Source organism: Eleutherodactylus coqui, chromosome 3 (assembly GCF_035609145.1).
Source record: "Eleutherodactylus coqui strain aEleCoq1 chromosome 3, aEleCoq1.hap1, whole genome shotgun sequence".
Lineage (NCBI taxonomy): Eukaryota > Metazoa > Chordata > Amphibia > Anura > Eleutherodactylidae > Eleutherodactylus > Eleutherodactylus coqui.
This window is the reverse complement of record NC_089839.1, coordinates 230,398,959-230,422,007: the sequence shown is the minus strand read 5'-3', so window position 1 is coordinate 230,422,007 and position 23,049 is coordinate 230,398,959. Positions and strand designations below refer to the sequence as shown.

General features: G+C 46.3%; 1 protein-coding gene across 2 annotated transcripts; it reads left to right on the top strand.

The window, feature by feature from the left end:
• Positions 1–860: 860 nt before the first annotated feature.
• On the top strand, positions 861–22,470 carry HSD17B7 (hydroxysteroid 17-beta dehydrogenase 7). 2 transcript variants are annotated; one of them, XM_066597065.1, is made up of 10 exons: positions 914–1,020; positions 2,865–2,941; positions 3,743–3,946; positions 6,188–6,280; positions 10,438–10,552; positions 12,557–12,751; positions 16,537–16,641; positions 18,304–18,360; positions 19,070–19,168; positions 22,258–22,470. In XM_066597065.1, exons 2-10 carry the CDS (start codon positions 2,892–2,894, stop codon positions 22,351–22,353), a joined length of 1,014 nt encoding a protein of 337 aa, XP_066453162.1. In that variant the 5' UTR covers positions 914–1,020; positions 2,865–2,891; the 3' UTR covers positions 22,354–22,470. The 2 variants fall into 2 exon arrangements, with proteins under 2 accessions (XP_066453163.1, XP_066453162.1); XM_066597066.1 differs by lacking the exon at positions 2,865–2,941 and having other exon boundaries at positions 861–1,020.
• Positions 22,471–23,049: the final 579 nt, after the last annotated feature.

Genomic DNA, 23,049 nt, shown 5'->3' with positions numbered 1-23,049 from the left:
TCTCAGCTATGTTTGGTAGCCGGGCACATCCGCCGGGCCGAAGAAAGAAGATCTGACCGCGAAGAAAAGAAGATCTGCACGGTCCGCTGCGGGTAAGTTTATTCTTATTTTAGGTCTCCCCGCGGGAGACCCGCACGAAAATGGAGTATGTCCATTTTTTTTTCATACTCCATATTTTTTTTAGTTCACTTTTATTGACCATCCGCGGGTATTTATCTACCCGCGGGTGGTCAATGCATCCCTATGGGGTGCGGATCCGAGTGCGGGTGATCTGCTGCGGATTTTAATTCTTCTTTTCCCCGTGGACATGAGGCCTTAAGCTGTCTTCTTTCTCTGTGTTTTGCGCAGTGCTTCGACCCTCCTCTTGCAGATTTGCGATAAAATCTTTTGGCACTTTTGCTATGCAAAACGCAGGAAAGTAGAGCAGGTCTTGCTTTTTTTGCATGTATGCAATTTGTGCTTCTGAGAACAAACTCATTGAAATCACTGGGTTCTATTCTCTGTGTTTAGCGCGGACAAACTCGGCGGTGTGACGCCGTGATAATAACATCTGTCCATAATAATACACTAAACGGACGGCACTACAGAAACTACAGCATACAACCACTAAAATAGTTGTCTTATGAGAACAAATGACGTCATGACAACAGCTAGTTTTCTGTTTGGGGAATACCGTGACGTCACGTGTTACCCCCTAGTCACATACAGGCTAGAAGCCGCTGGGATGACACTTGACATCGTGTGACACAGCTCATTGGCTGCTGCCCCCTGAAGACCCGCCCATCGTGTGATTCTCTCCTCACACACGGCACGTGGCCCCGCCCCCTTGTGTCCAGACCTTCGCTGTGGTCCTCGGGTCGTGCTGATGGCCCCGCCCACTGCCGACCCGTGTGGCTCCGCCCCCCTGAGCTTTAACAGTCGTTGCTATCAACATTGCTGCTGGACCGCCGCTTCCTGACGGGGACGTGGAAGACATAAGGCTGCTATGAGGAAGGTGGTGGTTGTCACCGGAGCCAACAGGTGAGGAGACGCTGTGTCCCGCCGCTGCCCGCCAGGTGTCTGTGCGACATCTATACCGGCGCATCGTTCACTGGCGGCGGCGTCTCTGCTCCATCTATACCGGCGCACCGTTCACCGGCAGCGTCTTCTCCATCCTCACTACCACACGGTCTGCGGTGCGGGCGCAGTAGTGAAGCACACGGTCAGGCTGGACCTCACAAGTGTCAGTTGAGCCCCAGGTGATGTGCTGGAGGTGCAGCTGGACTACCTGCTCCTGGGGGAAAGCTTCAGCCTGAGACCCCGCCCACCACCCAGGAGGCTTACCTCTGTTTGCTCTAACCTTACTAACCAAGTGTTTCAATTTTTTGCATTGCATTGTTGCATTCTTAGAGCCATCATTTTTAAATTTTTCTGTTAGCATAGCTGTATGAGGCTAGTTTGTGTGTGTTTTTTTTGTTTTTTGTTGTTTTTTTTTGCATAATTGTATAATTTTGGGGGTACATAAAATGTATATATATATTATTATGATTTTTTAATTTTTTTTTTTTGGGAAGGGGGGGGGTAAGACAATCCACCATAGTATTTTGGATTTCATTTTTACATGGTTTGGCATGCAGAATAAATCATGTGACTCTCTGGCACACACAGCGCCCGTGATGCCAGGAGTATTAGTGTACCTTGACGCCACCGGAAGCTAGGGGTTTGACAGGGAGAACGCCCCTCTCACACCCCCAGCTCCTGATAGGATGAAGACACGAAGGTCGTAACAGCACAGTGTGCATTGATGACTGTCTGCCCTGCTGCCTTAGGCCCCCTGCACACGAGCGGAAATTCCGCGGTGGGATTTCCCGTGAAATTTCCGCCGCTGGAAGCCTGCAAAGGATTGTGTTAACAAACAGAATCCCATGCAGACGGCCGCGCAAAATCTCGCGCGACAAACAAATCGAGGCGTGCACAGAAATGTCACTCACCCGCCGCCGGCTCCAGTCTGCGCATGCGCCGGCTGCCCGGCAAGCCGGCACATCAAACAGCCGGAGCCGGTGGGCACAGGTGAGTACGCGCTGGTCCCTGCAGGCGCTCGGGTCGGCAGCATAAGTTGGCAGCATTAACATGTCATAATGTACGCCTAAGAAGACAAGTAACCGTCAGCATAAGGCAGCAGGGCAGCCAGTCATCAATGCAGACGCGGCAGCGATCAGTATGAGTGGAGCGCCCGTCCCCGGCTCCCTGCCGGCCGCTGCCTCAGTGCTGAGTTGTGGCAGCCGCCGCAGCCCCTCTGGTCCCTGCTGGGCGCTGCCCCGTTTAACCGCATGTTGCCGCTGGCCACGCATGTGATCTGCCGGCGGGACGGCCGCCCTGCTGCCGGCTGACACCTGCGTCCCAGGAACCTGCCGCAGTCTCTCTGTTCCCTGATGGCCGATCTGCCCCCCTCACTGCTGCAAAAGTTGCCGCTTGGCACGTATCTGCTGCTCCGCCGCTGGGACAGCCGGCCGCCCGGCCCCTCAGTGCTGAATACTGCCAGCTGCCCCAGCCTCTGTGTTCTCTGCCACCCGCTCACCAGTGCCACACATGTGCTGCTCCACCGCCAGGGCAGCCGGCCGGCCGCCGCCTTCTCTCTGCTACATCCTGGCTGAATGGCTAGTGGCCTTCCAGGACCTACAGGCCAAGCAGATGTACAGCCAATCACTGACAGGGGGCGTCACCCCACTGTCAATCTTGACTCCACCTTCTTGGTGGCGTCAAGATACACTAATACCGGTGCCAGGTTTATACAGGGTTTTTAATGCTTTGCTATTTTTGTACATTAAAAACACTTTTTTTTTCTCTTTTAAAGATTTGCTTTTGTATTGCCACCTTCCTTCTAGGCCGCCGTAACAACCCATCGGGACTACATGTTCGCATCACAGGGTTCTGATGGATGGCAGACCTCAGCATGCAAAAGGTTAAACAGAGGGAGGGTTTAGAGGTTTCTCCTGTCCCCACTGTTAGAGCATGTGCCAGGCTGTCATCCGACAGCCGAGCATGCGCTGTCCCTGACACGGCAGACCCGTACCATGCGTGCAATGCAGTACTGTGATGAGGCACATGCATCAGCATAAGGCTCCTGAACAACGGCTGTAAAAAGGCATATGGCTGGTCGTTAAAGGGTTAAAACTCAGCCACTTCGCTGCTACTACAAATACTGTGGATTTTCTGTGCAAAAATTTTGAGCAGAACTGGGCCACCAGAGGGAGCTGTGAGTGTAAGCAGCCAGCCTGCTGTGATGATGGGCTGGTGGGCAGGGCCTCATCTCTACCACAAGTACCACCCCCGAGGATCTCTCAGGGTACCGCACTATGTAGTGCAGGAAATGCCATGCAGTTGGTGGATATTGTGGTAGGACCCACTGAAGTATATAGAAGATTGCCACAGTTCAGGACTCCTGAGCCACCAAAGCCTGACAGCGAGAGCGCATCTGTCTCTGAAGTAAACTGCTCTCCCTGTTGGGCTCCGCTGGCCCAGGTGTACTGAGCTGCGGCAATCCGCTATATACTTCGGAGACCATAAGTGCCGGGCGCTCTGTCTGACAGCGGAAGAGCTGAGCCGGCAATCAGTTGTGTGTGGGACGGCTTTTCTGTTTTTTAATGTCCCCTGCAGCACAGCACCGCACACAGCTTTGGCGCCAGCGACCATTTTTCTCCTTTATATTAGATAGTTTCTCCTGGCACAACATATTCATGTCTTCTGTATTGTTCCATTTTAGTGGCATTGGCCTGGCGCTGTGCGAGAGGCTTCTTCTCCAAGATGACCAGATCCGCTTATGCTTGGCGTGCCGCAATATGCAGAGAGCTGAAGCCGCACGTTCCGCCCTTCTGTCCTCTCACCCATCGGCTGATGTCGGCATCGTGCAGGCTGACGTAGGAAGCATAAAGTCAGTGCTACAAGCCGCAAAGACACTTAAAGAAAGGCAAGTATAATATGTAGGCATGGTGGGCAGCGGGGCAGACCTGCTGATATTGTCTAATGCCACCTTTATACTTTGTTTATTTTTTTGCCGTATTTTGTGCCAGAATTTTGGTGCATTTTTGGCATCAAAAGTCACATATAGGACATACACCCCCTGACCGGGAAAAGTGCCCAAATGTGTCTAAAGCACAGCATAAACGTGGTGAAAAGCCTCTAAGTTAGCTTCCTGACGCATCTTCAAAAGTAACTCTGCCCCACTGTGTTTTGATAGTGGGAGATAATTAAGACGTGCCTATGGTATTCACATGGATGGGTCCTCTTCTCTTGGAGCATCCCTGTCTCAAGTTCACTTGGTATCTTCCCGTTGAACATCATCTCCTCGTCTGGCATATATATTATGTTCTGGTACTACTGTTTTCAGTGTCCAAAAACTTACTGTTTTTGGACCAAAATGTAGACCCTTAGGGCGAGCACCCACTGGCGTTTGCGTTGGTAGTGCGTGAAAAACGCAGCGTTTTCGCATCTACGCGTTTGCGTTTTTCGCGTTTTTCGCTGCGTTTTTTTAACGCAAAACGCGGAGAATGTCTCATCCTAAAACGTTGCATAGCGTTTCTATACCAACACACCCTACAGCACCTGTGAAGAATGCCTGCCCTTCCACAGTCTTCAGTAATGTTGTCTGCAAAAACACCACGCGGCGCGTGCGAATTGCGTTGCGTTTTTTCCGGGAGCATTGAAAACCATGGGAGAAGTTAGATTAAAAAAAGGAGCCAGAGTGTAAGGACAGCTGCGATGCGATTTTGCGGGGCGGGGCGATTTTAAAAACGCCAGTGGACATGAGCACACTTTATCTCTATGCCTGTGCAGGAAAAACGCAAAACGCAGGTAAAAAAACGCCAGTGGGTGCTCGCCCTTAAAGTGGTTCTTCTGGACTTTAGACATTTTTTTTTCTATTGATGATCTAAGAAAAAGCATAAGTCCTCAAGAAATGATTGGCAGGGGTCTCTGGCTTGGGACCCCTGCTGATCAGCTGGTTGTGGGCACCACTATCGGTACAGGCAGTGCAGGAAGCAGCTCCTGCAGCACCCCGGGTTGGCAGTACAGACGTAGCTCCTATTGAAGCTGCACTACCAATTCCTGCCACTGCAGTATGGACGGCTTGATCTGCTTCCTGTGCCTTCTGCACTGACAGCACTGCCATGAGCCAGCTGATCGGTGAGGATCCATAGCGGCGGACCCCTGCCGATCATCTACTGCTGACTTACACTGAAGAGAAGTCCTCAATGGAAAAAAAATGCCCCAAATCCCAGAAAACCCATTTAAAGCCTCGTTCACACCATCTAACGTGGGTTTCAGTGAAAATTTTTTTTTTTTGCGCTACAATTAAGCATCTCAGTATTTGGTTTTTTTTGTCCTCCACTGCGTGGATTTCAAATCTCGTTCTGAAGAATCCACGGCGATTACATGACTTTCTAATAAAGTCAGTGGGATAGTAAAAATATGGGTATTTTGGTTGCAGAATTTATGTTGGAATCCGCCTGAAAAAGCTGTGTTAACCCTTTCCACTCAAATTTCCCTGCCACCCGCACACTGCCCAGCTCTTATTTTCGGTGGGAAAGCGGGTTGTGGATTCCTTGGAATTACTCAAAAACACACAAAATAAGCCGGCATCATGTTTTTATTTGCAGTTTTTTTTTTTTATATGATCCCTTTCCAATCCATTGCCGGCGCTCGTCTGACATTCAGACTTGCTATAGCTCTGCTATGCAGCGGTGTACGCCCGCTATGTGGACCTCTTGGCATGCTCTTTTAAAATCTTTACCAAGTGCACCCGTACTTTTGCATCTGGGGATGCCTCCCTTGGTCGGAAAGTTTTATTGGCTGCTATAAACTGACCGCGTGCGTCCTATGATCCCCAGCTTTGGAACATCCCAAGGTCTTCAGCTCTGTTCCCCAATGAACGAGATGAAAAGAGATTTTTTTATTTTTTTTTTTAATATTTTTAATGTAATGTTTTCATTTTCCTCTATATCTCATCACTTGTTCTTTTACTTTTGTGAGTGTGACTAAACCTTTTATGCATCATTAACATGTAAAATCTGCACAGAAGAGAGCCAGGGGTAACGTATGAGCGCACAGTGGAAGTTGGGTATGAATGATGCATATGGAGATGGACACAGCCGTAGGTTTGTAGTTGTCAAGTACATACTTATTGTCTGAAGTGTGTTTTTTCTTCTTCTAGGTATAAACAAATTGACTATCTGTATCTGAATGCTGGTATAATGCCCAACCCACAGATAAACCTCAAAGCCTTGGTAAAGGGCCTTTTTTCCAGGTAACGTAGACCCATGTGAACTTTGTATCAGTACTTGGAGTATTTAGTATGTAGTGGTAAGCCTATTCCACAGCATTGTACACTGCATGCAATCACTTCTGTCAGGTCTTGTCTGCTATGGGGCTTACAGCCTAACCTTCCTATGTAATATGTTCATGGACAATGTCATAAGAAGGGGGAGGGGCATACAAACTCCATAATAACAATACAGTGGTACCTTGGGATGCCAGTGCCTCATCTTGCGAGTTTCTTGACTTGCGAGCAGGCTCTCAGATATACGAGCAAAAACTCGGGGTACGAGCCTGCTTGCAAGTCAAAAAACTCGCAAGCTGAGGCTCAGGGGGGATCTATACTCACCTGTCGCTGGCATGTCGTCCTCCCGATGGTCTGTGGCGCTGCTATGATGTCATTGAATGGCTGTGACTGGTTAACACAGTGCCAGCTTTCATTGGCTGACGTGGCACTGAGTCAACCAATCAGAGCATTAGCTTGCTGGAGGCGGGGCTTTCAAGCCCCGTTTCCAGAAGGCAATGCTCTGTCGGCGTGGAGGAGGGAACGACAGCCTGCAGCAGCGCCATAGATCATCACGTTAATGGCGTTTCAATGCATTTCAATGGGGAAAAGTGCTTTGACATACGAGTTCTTTGCCCTATGAGCTCCGTCTCTGAACGGATTAAACTCGTATGTCAAGGCACTACTGTATTACGTTACGTCAAAGTATCGGAGTGATTGGGCTGTGTCTTTCTAATCTGTTATGGGTTCTCTTCCTATTTTAGTGAATAATTACAGTTGGGAGACAGTATCCCAAGTATCAAGGTGAATACAGCATTAGAGTGGCTGTTTAACCTTTATCACTGGATGATTCCCATTAAAATGACCATCTGTATAGCATATTTAAAGGGGTTTAGCCATGTGGACAACCCCTGTCTATATGCCCTATAAGGGTCTATGTATGTCCCTGACTAGTCAGCAGAGAATGCTGTTGCTGTAGCAGGTTCTGCATTCCATGTAGTGAATGCCAATACATTTTAATTGGAGCCATGTAAAACTAGATTTCCCATGCTGATTTCGTTATGAACAGCTGACTATATAATGTGTATGGGGAGCCACCCAATTCCTCCCAACAACAGCAGATAGCATTGTAGCTTAAGCTGAAAGTAGACTTGTGTCCATGTAGTTCAGCCTACTTTCCTGCAGTGTTGATCCAGAGGAAGGCAACCCCCCCCCCCCACCCCCCAATGAGGTTGAGTACCGATGACCAAAACTGTACACAATATTTCATGTGTGATCTGAGCAGTGATTTATAAAGAACAATGCACCACATACCTGTTAGTTTACAGTTCATTAAAATCCCCAAGTCCTTCTCCATATCAGTGTTCCCCAGTGGTTTCCCATTTAGTGTGTAATGGTGACATGTATTTTTACCCTGCCTGCCATGTACATAACCTTACATTAATCAGTGGTAGGCCTCCTGCACACAGGCGGGTCGGACACCACATGTGGGATACCCACAGCCGAGTTCGACCCGGTGCCAGGCCTGTTTACCTGTCTGGCATCTTCTCCTGTGCTGCTAATGTGCCAGGTGGCACATACGCAGTACAGGGGATGCCGCGCCATCACGGACGGCAAGTGTGCAGTTAAGGGGACGCGGCGCTGTCGGCAATGATGATTGAGAAATAGCCGTGGCACGGATGGCTTCCATTGACTTCAATGGAAGTTCGCTGTGCGTATGCCACAGCAAATCGCAGCAATTTCTTTCCCACGAGCGGAAAATCGCAATCTATTTTGGCTCGTGGGCAGGATATCGCGTTTTTCAATAGCATGCTATGGGCTGAATTTGATAGGAAATCCGGAGGTGGAATCCCGCTGCGGACTCCGCAGTGCAAATCCGCTAGTGTGCAGGAGGCCTTAAACCTCATTTGCTACTTTTCTGCCCCTAACTTATCCAGATCCATTTGCAACTCTCCTTTCTTGTATCATCTACAAATATTGATATTTCTCTGTGCAGTCCTTCTACCAGGTCATTTATAAATAACATTGAAAGGAATAGGTGCCAGTACTGCCCCCTGTAGTGCCACACTAGATCCAATCAGAGTATCTACCATTAATTACCACCCTCTGCTTTCTATCACTGAGCCAGTTACCTACCCACCCAGACCAAGCTTTCTCATTTTATATACCAACCTTTTATGTAGCACTATATAAAATACTTGGGAAAAATCTATATATGCGAAATCCAGTGACTCTCCCCGATCCAGTCTAGAACTTACCTCCTTTTAGAAGCTCATCAGGTTGGGTTGACCGGAGTGATCGCTAATACACCCATGCTGTTCAATTGGATTGGTAAAGGGTCCAGAGATTGGACCCACGCTGATCAAAAATGTAAGTAGTACTAAAAGGCGTTGTCTGCAGAAAAACAATATTGAAAAGTGCTCAGCCTGTTGCAGAAAACCTAAAAGAAGGCATATTATTTCAGCCAGTCCCTTGCTACAGAGAAAAATAAGTTATTAGGATCAAAAGATGGCGACAAAACTATTTATTTTTTTTTTTAAACGTAATTTCATATACCGTATTTTCTGTTCTATTAGACGCACCGGTCTATAGGACGCACCCCCATTTTAGAGCGGGAAAATAGGGGGAAAAAATTTGAACTCACCCAGGGACAGCGCAGGGTTAGTGCCAGGCGACGGAGCAGAGGGAGCAGCAGAGGTCTGAAAAAACGGCGCTCTATATCACAGCGGCGCGTCTGTGCAGCAGGAGGAAGGACGGAAGCCGTTTGGTGAAGGCAGGGAGCAGCAGTAGTACCCGCTGCCGCTCACCACCAATCGCAGGTATGTATGGGCGGCAGTGGGGAGGAGACTGGTCGCACATTCTGTTCATGCGATCGCGAGTTTATCACACGATCGCGTGTTAAATTCCCGATCGCGCTAAAAATGGCGATCGGAACAAATTTTTTTGCACACTTGCTCTATAAGACTCAGCAACTCCCCTTCCCCCCGCTTTGGAGGGGGAAAAAGTGTATTTCTGCAGCAGGCTGAGCACCTTGAATAGAACCCCCTATAATAATTGTGATACGCAGGGGCGTAACTAAAGGCTCAGGGGCCCTGATGCAAAACGTGAGCTGGAGCCCCCCCTCTATCTGTACCCGTACCCATACCTAAACCATGCTGCACAGAGACATAACTTAAAGCTTCTGGGCCCCAATGCAAAACCTGTAACAGGGCCCCCAACTATAATGCTTTACTCATAGTACTGAGCTCCCTATATGGAGAAGCGAGGCCTTATGGGCCCCCTAAGGCTCCTGGGCCCAGGTGCAACCGCATCCCCTGCACCCTCTATAGTTACGCCCCTGGTGATACGGTATAATAACCTTTTATAGTCCATCACCGACACAGAAGGGGGTTCTTTACTGTAAGAGCAGTGAGACTGTGGAACTCTCTGCCTGAGGATGTAGTGATGGCAAAATCCATACAAGAGTTTAAGAGGGGACTAGATTTTCTACAGCGCTATGATATTACAGGATATAGACATTAAATAACCAGCAGGGTTGTTGATCCGGGTCTTGGAGTCAGGTAGGAACTTTCGAAACATTGATCCAGGGATTATTCTGATGCCATCATGGAGTCGGGAACTTTTGTCTCCTGCCTCATTGGGGTTTTTTTTGCCTTCCTCTGGATCCACAAACTGGGGTTGGAAACAGGCTGAACTAGATGGACATTGTCTTCTTTTGGCCTAATATACTGTGTTACTATATGGCGCATGCATATTACACAGCACTTTACATCTCCTAAAATTATGGGCTCTGTTCCCATTGGGGTTCACCATTTTAAAATTCACCTAATTTGCATGTTTTTGGAGTGTGGGAGGACACCCATACAAACTCTATGCAGATTCCCCAGTCAGGTTTGAACTAGGACCCCAGCACTGCAAGGCAACCGTGCTAACCACTGAGCCACCGTGCTAGAGTTGGAATTGCTCTTAACTTGATATGAGAAGTAATCACTACTAAGATTTCAGACAGTTGTGAGTGCATTTGCGGTCCCTGTCATTTGTCTTTAGTGCAGAAGCAATTGCACTTCTGAACTATTTCATGAAATCCGTTTCCCGAGAAGAAACTACTTTGTCAGCTCGTAACACTGTCTTTTGTTTCAAAACAGGAACGTCATTAGCATGTTTGCATCGGGAGAAGGACTTCTGACCCAGAAGGATAGTGTTACAGAAGATGGCTTGCAGGAAGTTTTTGAGACCAACGTGTTTGGCCATTTCATTCTGGTAACAGACATCTTTACATTGCCGGTATATTCACTCACCGTTAGGACATGTAATGGCTAGTCTTGGGGCCACTTCACATAGTATAGGAGATCATGTTCTTATCGGTGGGGTCTCACCACTGAGGCCATGGCCAATCTCGAGAATGGAGGTCCTGTGTTCCCCTAACTGTGGGGTTACTGCAGCCCATGCAGTGAGGAGGAGACTGAATAGAGCTATTGTCACGCAAGAGCACTAGCGATCCATTCACTTTCAATGGGACTGCCGAGATACCCGAACAGCACCTAGTCAGATATTTCCATCAGCCCCATGGAAATGAATGGAGCACTGATCGCACATGCTCAGCCAGCACCCCCATCGTAGTTATGTCACTGTGGAGGAAGAAGCAACCCCTGCAGTGACGGGCAGAATTGGTGGGGGTTTCAGTGGTGAGACACCCTCCAATCTGTAAGTTATCCCCTAACCTAGGGATAGAGGATAGCTTGTAGTTCTGGTAAAACCCCTTTAAAAACAAGCATCCCAAGTCATCTTGATTGTAGGCTAATCCCATTGAAATCGCTAGGCTTGATCCGTATTCATGGTGTTCAACTAATTTTTATCGGAATTCCCTTTTTTTCGGGGGGAAGGGGGGGGCGGGTGTTCTGATCTTAAACCTGGCTCTTGGCCAATTTGCCATTTGCACCTTGCACCTATGATAGGTGAGATTGTAATACTTACATTTTGCAACAAAACAACTTCTAGGTGCCTGACTTTTTTTGACAAAGTGTATATATAAGGGGACAATACAGAGATCTCCCATCGTCTATACCCAGGACTGTGACTGTAACAAGGAGGCATCCTCTACGTCTAGAGGAAAGAAGGTTTCTACAGAAACATAGAAGGGTCTTTACTGTAAGAGCAGTGAGACTAAGGAACTTTCTGCCTGAGGATGTGGTGATGGTGAACACACTAAAAGAGATCACGAGGGGCAGGGATGACTTTCTTGAGTGTTATAATATTACATGTTATAGTCACTGAATACTTCAGAAGGGTCGATGATCCAGGGATTTACTCACTACCAGATTTGAAGTTGGGAAGAGATTTTCCCCCTTAAAGGAGGAAAATTGGCTTCTACATCATGGTTTTGTTTTTTAACCTTCCTCTGGATCAACATTGGGGAATAATAGGCTGAACTAGATGGACACAAGCCTTTTTTTCTGAGGCCACTTTAACATGGCCGAGAAGATCGCACAAAATTTGTGCATTGTAAGACCCACAAGTCTCGCACTAATATAACCCCATTCTTTTGAATGGGGTCATATAGATGAGCAATTTATTTATTTTTTGCCCTGCATCGCGTTATGAGGAAAAATTGCGTCATGTCTTATCTTTGGACGTTCCCTTGGAACACCTCACTCATTGGGTCCGGAAAAAACATTATACGGCGTACGAGGTGCACACGAGTGCAATGCAAGGTTTCCTATTGAAAACGATGGGAAACACTTGCCGATCCTCCTCCACCGCTGAAAGCCACTCCAAAGAATTCCAACTTACCTAAAGTGATGGGAGGTATTTTTGACACACAAACTCCTCACATCCGCAGGGACATCGCACGTTCACGAGCGCACCGAATTTCACGTTCCAATATAGATCACATGTCGTGAAGTTTTTTGTTTTTTGTTCTTTAGAAAACTATATATCCCCTTGTATCATGTACGCTACATTCACATCCACGTTAGTAACATTCGTTCAGAGGTTCTGTTGCAGATGCGGCACAAAATTCTGGAAGAAAAAGTCCTACTTGAAGAACTTTTTCATACGGTAAAATGCCGGACAGCTGAATGGAGACCGAACAGACACCGTTCTAGTCAATGGGTCCTTTTGGGCTGTTTGGTTGCGTCATAAGACGGATCTGTTTAGACAGGGGATTCCCTCTTTTTACTCCCAAAACGGAGCAGGAAAACGGAACCCCCACCGCAGATGTGAACAGTCCAAGTGTCACAAATTTTGTGTTTTTTCCCGTTTCAGATTAAAGAACTTCAAACTCTTTTGTGTCATGTGGATAATCCTTCCCAACTTATCTGGACATCATCCAGCAATGCCAGGAAGTCTGCATTCAGTCTCGCAGACTACCAGCATCGTCAGGGGCAAGAATCTTACAGCTCCTCCAAATATGCCACTGACTTGCTTAGTGTTGCTTTAAATAGGCAATACAATAAAGAGGTGAGTTCAGGTTGTTTGTTAACACATATATCACAGTTTTGCTTTCCTGAATATATTTGGTTACATTGCAGATCTTGCTGATGTAAGGTTAGCTAACTTTCATCCGTGGGGTTTTAGATCATTAACACTTAAAGGGGTTCTGTCAGCAAAATAAAACAAATTATACTCGCCTGCATCCTGCCCTGCATCCCTATAGAGTCTAAACTGTGGAAAGAGAAGAGTTAAAAAAACAAAGCAAACTCTCCTAATCCCATCGTACTTGGTCCCTCCGTTGTTTACCTGGCGTGTGAGGGGTCGGCTCCTGCGCTCTCACACCGACCTGGCCATATCTAACCTCTGCCGTCCACGGAAAGTCGACGGTGAGTGCGCCGGGAAGGAGTATGCATGCGCACTCGCCGTTGACTCTCCAAGGACGGTAGAGGTAAGATGTGGCCAGGCCAATCATTGAGTGACGCATCGACCACTGACCTGGGTGGCCGGACTTGCCGTCCGGCAGTGGTCAAAGCAGGGGCAGAAGCTGGAACTTTGCCAGCTTCTGACCTTCGATCGGACAGCTGCCGGAGGGACAGGAGAAGAGCAGCAGCTTCCCGGTGAACGGCCCCATAAGGCACAGGTGAATATATATATATATATATATATATATATATATATATATATATATATATATATATATATATATATATATTAGTGTGTGTATATGTATGTTGTTTTTTTTTTGTTTTTTTTTTACCCAACAGAGCCCCTTTAACAGCTCAAAAGGTGGGTAATTGTCAGCAAGGCCAGCAGTATACCACTATACATGGCATCTATTTCATTTGAAAGGATACTTATTTGCAGGCTAATATAGGATTGAATGGTCACAGTAAGGCTGGGTTCACACGGGAAGGATTTGTCGTGGAAATTCCGTGCGGCAAATCCGCCCGCGACTCCTAATCCCGAGATTAGCCAGCCATGTGGATGAGAATTTGCAAAAATCTCGTCCATGCAGGGCGGCCAATCTGTTGCGGAAAAGCCGTGCTGAGCAGGCGCCGCGGCGTGGAATTAACAGCCGCAGCATGTCAATTCTTTTTTTTTTTTTTTCCACCATAGCTGCCTCTCTCCTCTCTTATGGGGACAGAAAGCCGCAATGGAATGCCGGCAGCCCAACCGCTCCAAAACCCGTGGCTTGAAGCAGCGCTTATCCCGCGGAAATCTTGCAGTTTTTCAGTGCGGCCAAACCACAAAATTTCCATGGGATTTCCATCCTGTGGGAACCAGCCTAAGTTTACATCTTCATGTAATGCAGATCTGTGTCATGAATATTCTGCTATATGTAAGGTGGCATACTATAGACAGGTATACTCTACTTCTAGTCCAAAAACTACTGTACCCTTTGTTAGCACCGAACAAAAAAAATAGGATATTTTATTGAGCATTCCGTCCCCATGAGCAGTAACTGATGGCTCTTGTATAGCTGCATGTATATAAGGCGGCCATCAGACACTAAAGGGCGCCGAGTACTATGCTCATGATTACAATGGACTCATAACTAGATCCTTTTATCTAAGCTGCAGTCATTTCTGTGTATTTAGACTAATAGTACAGTGAATGTGTCCCCAGTGAATTGCCTATCCTCAGGACCAGGTCATTAATAGTAGATTGGCAGTGGTCCGTCGTTCTGGACCCCCACCGAATAGCTGTTTGCCAGGTCAGTGCACTCATGTACTGAGCTGACTTGTGCAGGAAGTACTGTTCTTTCTGTAGTAGCCAGGTATGGTATTATACTCATTCATTTCAATGGGAACTTGGCTTGCAAAACCAAGCCTGGCCACTACAATAAGAATGGAGCTGTCTGCTTCCTGCAGAAATCCGCTTGTTGCACAAGCTTGATGGCTTTGGAGAACAGCTGATCAGCGGGGGGGGGGGGGGGGGTGACCAAACTTTTTTTTTTGTCGCTCAATGGGACTTACAGATGCAATTGTGGACGCTGGCCAGCAAGAAAACAGCTGATGGATTTCGTGGTCAGCCAGACAGCGCTCTCACATATTGGTGATGAGTAAATGTGTTGGGCGGCTATCATATTTAGTTGTTTAAGTGTAGTAAATCAACTGCTACAGCATTTACCCAGGAAATGACCCTCGCACAGCATGTAATGTGGCAGAGATGGCAGGTAAACTTTGTGCATTATTGAACTGTATCGCGCTAAGGCTTATCGGCTCCCTCTGTTACATTACATCGCAGGTTGTGAACGGTTCATTTAGGCTTGGGTAAATGTGCAGGGTGCTTTTTGCGTCAGTTGATGTCACTCGGAGACGCACTGCCTCAGATATGAAGACACAACTACCGGTACACACACTTATCCTTTATATGCAGGAGCCCTGCCCGGCAGACAGGGACACTGATCAAGTGGGAGGCCGGGTAGCAGTGGTATCCACGCTATCTTGATGTTTGCTGCCAAACCCGCCCCGATTCCATGTCTCTTGTACACAGCCACCCCTCTTCCCCTTCTTCTTTGCATATGCTGGTCCGCACCTCCTTAGGATGCTATTACCCCTGCGCTAGCAGTAGCTTTTAGTGCCGCACTTTCTTGAGAATTGCTGGGCTGCATTTGTGCTTGCAGGTGTAGCTTTGCAATTAACTCTATTACATCGGTGTTAACATTGGTGTAATAGCGCTAATTGTTGGGAAAAAAAACAACGCTAGCATCTATGTCACAAGCACTGGTGTAATAAAATTCACAAAATGCCCGTCTGGCGGCAAATTACAGTACAGAGCCGCCGCCGCATAGACTGGATTATCCAATACTGAAGGCTATGTAGATCCAGAGGAGAAGGCGGCTACACTACGGGGACTAGATGTGCGGCGCCTACCATCTTAAGGAAAAAAAATAGAATCTTATTTTCAGACAGAATCGCAGGTTCCTTTTAGGTACATTTAGTTGAATTAATTTGATCGGCCAGCCCTACTGCAAACCGTTTCTCACTTGCACTGTGCTGCAGGCTGCCTTCACGATGCTTTCAACATAAGCCTACTTCTCCCCTGTACTGTGTTGCATGAGCAGCGGTGGTGACAGATCATGCATCCGCTGTGCCTCCGCCGGCTTGTCTGGATCTCCTTTCTTCCAAAACTTTGGGAAAAGCAGTACCTCGCTCTTGCTGTGCTAACGGGCCGCAGCTGCGCTACTTTCTGCAGTACTCAAGGTTTCCTTTTATCATGCATTTAAGAGAAACGTCAAGTAATGCAGAAAGCAGCGCAGCGGACGCCTGTTAGCACATTGAGAGGGAGCTGCTGCTTTTCCCACTTGTAGTCGCAGTTTTGGAAGGAGGGGGATTCCTGGCAAGCCAACAGGGGCACAGCCGATGCACGGCCTGCAGCCCCTGGGGACACCGCCACCGCTCATTCTCTGCTCAGTAGTTCACAACAGGGGCGTCCTAGACTCTCCTCCGCACATAAAGCTCACCGCTTCTTAGTGTATCGCATGCTCTAGTGCATGATTTTAGCCCTGACCATGGGGGCGGGGCTAAAATTGATTTTTGCAAAAGTTGGAATTGTGGTGCTTCGAAAAAGGGGAATTAATCAAATTCAGTTAATCGCCCAGCCTACATTACACTTTGATGCAGAAGTGCTTGGTGGCATTTTTAGAATGTGCCTGGTTTCTTCTTTATGGCTATATATCATCTTTTGGCAAACAAAAACCTAAATTGCAATATAAGTGTGACTCCCTGGAGACCCAGCGTGCACCTCTGGGGTACGTGTACCACGGCTTGGGAATCCAGGTAAATCATGTATGTTTTATTTCTCTCCAGGGTTTGTATTCCAGTGTGGTATGTCCAGGTCTCGTTATGACAAATCTTACCTATGGGATCCTGCCATCTTTCTTCTGGACATTATTGATGCCAATTATGTGGTTGGTAAGTACATATTTAATGCTGTTTTGTAGAAGGTCATTAATGTAAAAATGACCAGAACAAAATTCTTCTTTTTGGAATGACCCGTTCTGGAGGAGACTATATACATGTTTTGTATAAAAAGACTGCCGGCTACCTTAAACCCTAAAAGCTAAGCTTATAGGCTCCAAGTAGTTGAGTCCGGGGATGCAAGAGTCTTTCACTTGCCTTCCCCATCGTTCACCCCGTGCCAGCGCTGAGAGACACTGCTGAAGCATGCAAAGCCAGAACGTCATATGGAGGGTACACAAGTGTAAAATACTGATGGTCAACCACCCACACACCTTCCACGGGGGATGGCTGCTTAGCATTACACTTCTACAGAGATGTCGCTTCTGTAGTGTCGGCTGAAAATCCGCTAGTAACCATGTGCTGTGCGTGTAATTCCATGGACGGTGCACAGCCGCATTATAGCGTATGAGGCTACACACATGGATGTATTTAGGTCGGTGTGACAGAAAACTTATGACATGTCCTATTCACGGGCGAGAAATGGGACATGCCAATGTATGTGAATTAGCTGCCCGGTGCTCGAGTCTCACTAATGCTAGTGGGCAATCGGCCTGATTTGTGGCGCACCACGCTGACTTACAGCCTGTTAGAATATGCAGGACAGACAGTATGGACGCAACTATGTGTGCCAGAGAAAATCCGGACACCCCCCCTTCCTCCCTCAAGATCACAAGGCCAGACTGGATCCTGCAAAAATGACAGACGTAGAGAATAATGTAGTGTGTCTGTTTGTTGTAGTTCTGTATGGGAGAAATGGGCAGGAAAAAAATGTTTCTTCTTTTCCCATAGTGATCCAATGTAGTTGGATTAAGTGTACATTCACATGGGGCAGATTGGATCCAGTAAAAACCGCACCAAAAAACGCATGCGCTTTTGTTGAATTTACTTGTAAAAACTCACAAATGTGGCGAAGACACGCGTGTATTTACTGATCCAGTCTTCACCCAACCGCTCAGTGTGACTGCACCTTCACCTAATATACAGGAAAAAAAATTATTTTCTTCGCCTATTAATGCAGAAGGAGTCGGATGAGAACTTCCGGGTTTTCAAACTCAACATTTTTGGGGGCTGCCCCCAGAAGGCCCCCATGACACTATATGTTATTGCAATTGCTGTCTACGCTTTAGGCTGCTTTCACATGGCCGAGAAATTCACATGATATTTGTGCGTTGCAAGGCGCTGTGAATACCAGGAACGCAAACCCTGAAGGTTCGTACCGACTGCTTCAGGGAGTGGAGGACTTTACATGGAGGCATGCAGCATTATGTAAAAAATGTATTAATTCGGGTGTATTTTGAGCATAAGGACGTGATGATTTTTTCAAATGCCATAACTTTTTTTATTTTTCCGGTGACACGGCCGTATGAGGGCTTGTTTTTTGTATGACAAACTGTAGTTTTTATTAGTACCATTTTTCAGTAATGTAGTGTAAAACTTTTTTTGGCGGGCAGGTGGTCCCGCTATCAGCCCGCAGAAACTGAACGACTGAACAATTCTCGGGACGATTGTCATGTAAAAGAGCCATTAGCCGCGTCTCCAACATGGCAAATCATAAAGTTTTGGTTTGCTTTTTTAAATCTCTTACAATTGTGTTTTTTGTTCTTTTTAATGCAGATCCGTGTGTTTACAAACAGTTTTACTATTTCAACATATAATGGAGCAGAAGCGTTGGTGAGTTGTTTAGCTGGATATTTGTATGTGTTGGGTTTTTTTTCTTTCCATTTTTAGCAAATTCTAGAAGTGTGACTACCGGTCTGGTTGTCCCTAGGGATGATTTGAGGACAACCGTCTTTTACAGCTTACTGTTAGATTAAAATTGACAATAAGGTGTTTTTTTTGTTTGATTTTTTTTTTTTTTTTTTTTTTTTTTAATGATGCTCTGGGCTTTGTACCTTTTTGATATTTGTAAGTACAAATACAGTACTGCCAGCGGCCATACTTACTGACATAAAATACAAGGACCGGTATAGACCCCACATCCCTCAGCATGCACACATTGAACATTGCACAGGTGCAAAATACTGATGAACAGCCACACACACCTTCCACATGTTGAGTGCACATAGATAAGGCATTCACCATGCAGGAAAATGGCTGCCGCCAGTGTTTTTTTTTTTCCTTTGATTTAATTATTTTAAATTGCTCTATCCCCTTTCCAAGCAGTGGATGGACCCCTAGCGATTCTAATAATGGCCCATTCTGAAGATAGGTCATCAGAAGTGGGAGAACACCTTAAATAATGGGGCGGCACATATTTTCAAATATTGATAATCTCACACTGTTTGACATTTTATTTCTCTCTCTTTCTATTACAATGGATTTTTTTCAATGATAGTTTGAAAATTGAAATGATTTTCTATAAATGTAATTATTTTTTTAGTTGTGGCTTTTTAATCAGAAGCTGGAATCTCTGGATCCATTGGCCAAATATCACAGTTGCACATCAGGATTAGGAAGAAATTATGTTAAACCACTAAGGGTCAGTACTTTTCAAAAATGTGAAGTAAAACTATTAAGATGCTGCATTCAATGTGTAATTAACCCTTTCCTGACGCAGCTGGTTTTGGTCTTCCTGACAGCCACATGTCACTGATATGGTAATGACTTTAGAATACCCTTTTCTTATCCAAATGATTCTGAATTTATTATTTTTTTTTTTTTTTTTGGTGATGCATGCTACTGTTGGTGGTCTGTTTTTATCATCAGAGGTGGCAAAGGGGCGATCTTTAGTGAAGAAAAGGGCTACTCAAAGCATGGAGTCTAATGCTGAGGGTCTCTGTAGCCCATAGCAAACATTCCAGGGAGAACAAACAGTCAGGGGGAGCAGCAATTTGAAATGATTTTGTTTTTCTTTGAAACTGATGCCATAATGCTTAGGGCGGCTGCACACTGCCGAGAAATTGCGCGATTTTTCACGCGATGCAAAAGTGAGTGAAAACGCAGAATTATGAAACCAATTATTTTCAATGGTTTCATTCCCATCTGCAACGTTTTTACTCTCACGATGTTGCGTGACAAAGAAAAATCTCAGTATGTTCTATCTTTCTGCGATATCGCCCATTGCTCCCAATGGGGCTGGCGGCAGCAGCTTCGGCCCCATTGAATGCACTTTGAGAACTCTTCGATCCTCTGCTATGGCTGTGACAGGGAGAATCTCTTTCAGCATCTGCAGGGAAATCCCTTCATCTGTGGCAGGGAAATCCCTTTCAGCTGCAGCTGGAGGGATTCCCTGCAGTCATGTGCAAATAGCCTCGCATCACAACGCCTCGCATCCAGGGGATTCACATGGATTGTGATGGCGATATCGGGACGTGAAGCCGGCGTTTTGTTTTTTTTTCAAGTGACCCAAAGTCACATGAAAAATATGCATCTATGAATGAACCCATTAAAAATTATGGGTTCTATTCAGTGCGCAATTTACTGCGTCTTTACAGCCGTCTGAATTAGCTCTAGCCCTGTATAAAGGTTTTTAATAGAGACGCAGCTATGAGCACAGAACGGAGGCTTACACAGTGTAGAACATCCTCCGTAATGGGCGCTGCTGACTGGAGGGTTCCTCTGGAGCAAGAATCCTCTTCGTTGTTGAAACCTATGTTGGGATCTAACAATGCTGGAACACCTAAATGGCCAAAATAAATGCAGATAACAAGCAACAAGTTTCATCTCAAATTTGGAATCTTTATCAAGCAGTGAAACTATTAGATTGAATGTACGGGTCAAGATTTCAATCTTAAGCGGACAGCGATTTCTGCAAGCAGAAATAAAATCGCACCATGTTCTATTTTTGTGCGGATTCCATTGAAGTCAATAGAAGCCGTCCGACCCACGTCCCGTCTGCAATTGACATTGCTGATAGCTCGCAGATCCCGAGTCATAGCCTAGTAACGGCGCAGGGGAAAGATATATAATTTTTTTTTTTTTTTTTTTTTTAAATCTGTACTGCACATGACTGGTGACGAGCCACCGCGGCCATCCGCAATACAGTAAATGCCAGGTACGATTGCCATCCGAGGACAGGGACTGTTTTAACTGCGGGCTTACGCATGCGGAATCTGACCCGTCCGTTTGCAGCTGGCCTCAGTGAGAGGGAGGTTGGTGCTAGTAAGTTGCAGGATCGGTGATCTGTGGATGGAGCTCTATTCATGCTGGAAGTTGTAGGTTACACTACAGAAGTGATGCATGTAAGCTCAGCGGCTGACTAATGTTTGCATGGAACGATGAAGTGGGTCTAGAGTATCAGATAAAAGGTACAGGTTGCCAGTATTTGGTTGTACCTTCTAGATATTCTAGATCTACCAAGATGCTTATCCCTTTTCACTAGACACAAAAGGCTTTTCCATAGAAACAGCCGGTGGCATATGGAAAAAAAGGACTATATCCCCAGATAAATACAAAAAATGCTTATCATAATGGGCTGGATTTAACTATAACAATAATGTTTGTGGGACAACCCCTTTAAAGGCATGGTTTCTATTCTGTTATGAGGGGTCTTCCCAAAATTGACTTTTATCCCCTGATCACAGGATGGGTGATAAAAGTCTTATTGCGGGGGATCTCACTGATGATCCCCTCTCCTCCTCGCTGTTGGCTCCCTGCACCCCGTAGATGAGGAGTCAAGCATGCATAGTGCCACCGTATTCATCCACAATGTGACTGCTAGAGATGGCTGGGTGCTTGTACTCCGCTATTTCCGTCAGCCCCATTGAAATGAATGGAGCTGCACAATGCAGGCTTGACTGACACTGTTCAATCTTAGAGTTACTATGAGGGTTGCAGTGGGGAGGAAAGAGAGGAACATGGGACCCCCTATTCTCAGGATCAGTGGTGTTCTCAGACTTATCGCCTATCCTGTGGTTGGATAACTTAAAGGGGTTGTCCCGCGCCGAAACGTTTTTTTTTTTTATTCAATAGGCCCCCCGTTCGGCGCGAGACAAACCCAATGCATGTGTTAAAAAAAAAAAACGTTTAGTACTTACCCGAATCCCCGCGCTGCGGCGACTTCTTCCTTACCTTACTAAGATGGCCGCCGGGATCTTCACCCACGATGCACCGCGGGTCTTCTCCCATGGTGCACCGTGGGCTCTGTGCGGTCCATTGCCGATTCCAGCCTCCTGATTGGCTGGAATCGGCACACGTGACGGGTCGGAGCTACGATGACGACGCGGGACCAGCTCTCCGGCACGAGCGGCCCCATTCACCAGGGAGAAGACCGGACTGCGCAAGCACGTCTAATCGGGCGATTAGACGCTGAAATTAGACGGCACCATGGCGACGAGGACGCTAGCAACGGAGCAGGTAAGTGAATAACTTCTGTATGGCTCATAATTAATGCATGATGTACATTACAAAGTGCATTAATATGGCCATACAGAAGTGTATAACCCCACTTGCTTTCGCGGGACAACCCCTTTAATTTTGGGAATATCCCTTTAATGATAAGAGTACCCGGTTTTCCCCTTTCTAGCTTACACAATTATGAAGGGATTGTACATCAGCTGTTATGATTGTATTTATTTGTTGTTTAGTTTTTTTATTGTGATGTTTGCATGTATTTCTTTTCTTGTTCAGATGGATCTAGATGATGCAAGCAGTCTCTCTTTTTATGGAAAGATATTGGATCTAGAGAAACAAATACGAAAGAGATTTGTACCTGGGAATTGTTAGAATCAATAAAGATCATGGACTCAAATATCTTTAATTTTTATGTGAATTCTCTGAGTATTTTTTGTGCATTTGCAACAACTAAATCACCTCCAACTTCAATTAAAATGGGTATTTGTATGATTTGTACATTGTGTCTTTATTTGAGTGATACAACAAAACACGGTTAGGCCGCACCCCTGCAGTAACCAGTGTGGCTCACCTTCTTCCGCGTCTTCTCCTCTCTGTGATGTGCCGGCTGCGATCTAACCGGCGCATGCGCAGAGCGGAGTTGGCACGTCGGGAGTGACATTCCTGTGCGGGCCTCTGCTAGACCCACACAGAAATAGAACATACCACAATTTGTTTTCCGTGTGTGTTTTTACACGGACAAATCATGGCCGTCTGCATAGGATTGCGTTTTGTAATGCAATCCTATGCAGGCGGGCACGGGTGGAAATTTTGCGGGAAATCACGCCACGGTATTTACACCTGTGTGCAGGGGGCCTTACTTGAGGACTATTGGACAGAAGAGGCTATTAATCGTATCTCATGGTCAAAATAAGTCAAGCACTTAGAAGATGATATCGGAATCGACTGAAACTTGAATATAGCATGGATATAAGCAAGTAATTACAATATCAGAGCAAAAGGATAATTTGTACATATATTCCTGGCCCCTCCATAAATGTCATGCATGTAATGTCTTGTGTAGATGCA